The sequence below is a fragment of the Aplysia californica genome, unplaced genomic scaffold (genome assembly GCF_000002075.1).
Source record: "Aplysia californica isolate F4 #8 unplaced genomic scaffold, AplCal3.0 scaffold00545, whole genome shotgun sequence".
In the NCBI taxonomy this organism is placed as follows: domain Eukaryota; kingdom Metazoa; phylum Mollusca; class Gastropoda; order Aplysiida; family Aplysiidae; genus Aplysia; species Aplysia californica.
The window spans coordinates 297,149-299,710 of NW_004797815.1; the positions used below are offsets into that span (position 1 = coordinate 297,149).

Below are 2,562 nucleotides of genomic sequence, written 5' to 3' on the forward strand. Positions count from 1 at the left end.
GCCGGCCCGTCACTTATACATTTTAGAAAAAAACAATCACTGTATGAGAGACAATTATTTTATGACGTTTCTGTGACACATTGATAGACGTAGGGCCTATAGGCCTTGAACATTTTGTTCTTACTGAAAAAACAAAAGACAAAAAAGAGGCAGCGTGTGGAGCAAGAATTCAACTTACTTGGGAGAACCTGAATTCATGGGTGACGGGGATTGAAAGACCAGGAAAGGGAAGTTGCGATAAATATAACCGATGTATCGTGATGTACGTTTCAGACCTGGCAGTTATGGTGATGGAAGAAAGATGATGCGATGATAATACATTGTAATAACAATTAAAGTCGACTGCGGATGAGTTGATGTCGTCGGAGGAGAGGAAAAAAGATCAACTTATCCGAATTTCAACTTAAGCGTTTTGGGATCTGTAACGAATAATAATTTAAGGGTGCTAGGACCCGGGTTATAGAGGATCAATTTAACCGAGGATCAACTGAAGCGAGTTAAAAACAAGCTGAGTCGACTTTAATAGCAATCTGCATAATTATTATTAAATAAATACTGCTCATTTTCATCACGACGGGTATTCTTAAAAATACAGCTGTGTCAAACACAGATGCTCAATAATATCGAGAAAGAGTAAAACCCTTTACTCAACAATAGACAGATGTGTTGACCAACAAATACAATAGATCAGTAACACACAGCTGGGTATAAAAGGATGTTCTCTGTTTCCTTAGTTTTATCACTTAGATCTATATAACATGTAAAAGTTAAGTGTTTTTGTGTGTTAACAGTTATGCGATCTATCGAATGCACCGGGCAGAAGAGGGGAGGGGGGGGTACACAACAGGTCACTAACAGTACAGCAAACTCTTAGTATACGCCCTACTCGTGTATAAGATCTAGTGATAGCACATGTACATACATGTATTTTGTTGAATTAAAAAAAAAAAGTGTCAGTAGTCAGTGTGCCCAACAGCTTTGCGACGCGTAAGTATAAAACCTGGAATTAAATATCAAGAGTCTAGCAAAATCTAAGCTGAATTAATCGTTCTGTTTCCTTATATACATGCATGCTGAAAAGTAAAGGAGTAGATACGATGATATTTACAAAAAAAAGAGGAAGAAAAAATACGATGCCCCTGTCGTTGTTGTTGCTTTCTAACCCGCGATATTCAAACTACTATGCACGTCTTGGTCTTGTTTACGCAAGAACATTTATCCGCCGACCAATCTGGGCATCGATGTTCACAAGATCTAGTTTTGTTTTCTTTTGATCCCGAGCCCCGAATTTTGACCTGTGTCTAGGCTATTTATAGAATGAATCTCCGTCTTCTGGGAAAACGCTTTCTTGACTTGAAAGGCTATTCATACTCTTCTGTAATTAACATAAAAGTAACAATGTGTTATGTTATGTAGGTCTGATTTCCCTTTTTGATCAAAGTTGTCTGGGTTGAGTTGTTCAAAGGGGCTTCATTGGTTTGTCACAAAGACTTAATGAGATCCACAAGGTCGCCATTTTGTAACCGTACGTCACTTCCTGGTCGCCATTATTCGTTCTCGACCTTCGTCGTAGCTGCTACGATGGAAAACCATGAGGATTATTTGGATGCATTGACTGGTAAGTTGTTTTTCCGAGGATTATTTTGAGTCAGTATTGACTTCTTTTTTTGTTTTCTGTTGGCTTCAAATCTCTTTTGTTCCTTTGTTTTCAGCATATGCCAGAACTCCGGAGTCGGATGTTCCCCCAGTCCTGGACCAGTATTTGAACGGTGTGGCAAAGAATGGAGAGACGCTGTGAGTGGTTCTTTCGTTCAGATTGTGTTTGTCAATTCAATAAGTATAGATCTAGATCTAGATCTAGATCTAGATTTAGATCTAGAATCTAGTCTGCCCTTATTTAGATTTAATCTAGATCTAGATCTATAGTGTGTTAGAGAATAGTTATATATGGTACTTTGAATTGACGTTTAGATTATTAGTAGGCCGCCTTTTATTAGGCTAGAATCTATAAATTTAGATCTATTTTACTATTAGTTGATTAGATTAGTGATTTATATTGTCAATAGAATAGAAGAGAGAGTCTACTTTATTGAACAACAGTGGTTTTGTTTTATAATTTTAATTTTATAATTAAGATTTAGTTCGGGAGGACTTCCGTAATGAGCGACCACTATGAGTATGAGACAGAGTAGAATTTAGGGGTAGGACTAGGAGGGGTAAGAGTAAGGGTAGGGGTATGGCCAGTCAGTATGGGAAGGGGTATAGTATGGCCAGTTGAGTAGGGTTTGGGTTAGGATTAGGGTTAGATAAAGGCCTCTTCTTTATTGTTTGTTGGGGTGGTCGCTCGTTACGGAAGTCCTTCCTTTAGTTAGACTTTAGTTCTTCGGTATTTTTTTACTTTCCCTCCCGTCTCACACTTTTACTTTTAGCTGCTCTGCCAGTTGCCCATTTTCTACTAGAGTCTAGATTCTAGATCTAGATCTAGATCTAGATCAAGATAGATTCTCCAGATCTCTAGATCTAAATATTGATGTGCTGAACACGAATATCAACTTCATTTCC

At 37.9% G+C, this 2,562-nt stretch overlaps 1 protein-coding gene across 1 annotated transcript in view; it reads left to right on the plus strand.

The window, feature by feature from the left end:
* The first annotated feature begins 1,362 nt into the window (after positions 1 to 1,362).
* Positions 1,363 to 2,562, plus strand: part of LOC101862443 (dentin sialophosphoprotein) — a 15,833-nt gene continuing 14,633 nt past the window's right edge. Inside the window, exons 1-2 of the mRNA XM_005106586.3 lie at positions 1,363 to 1,618; positions 1,713 to 1,794. Of these exons, the coding sequence (XP_005106643.1) occupies positions 1,495 to 1,618; positions 1,713 to 1,794 (206 nt within the window). The 5' untranslated portion in view covers positions 1,363 to 1,494. The remainder of the gene's footprint in view (positions 1,619 to 1,712; positions 1,795 to 2,562) is intronic.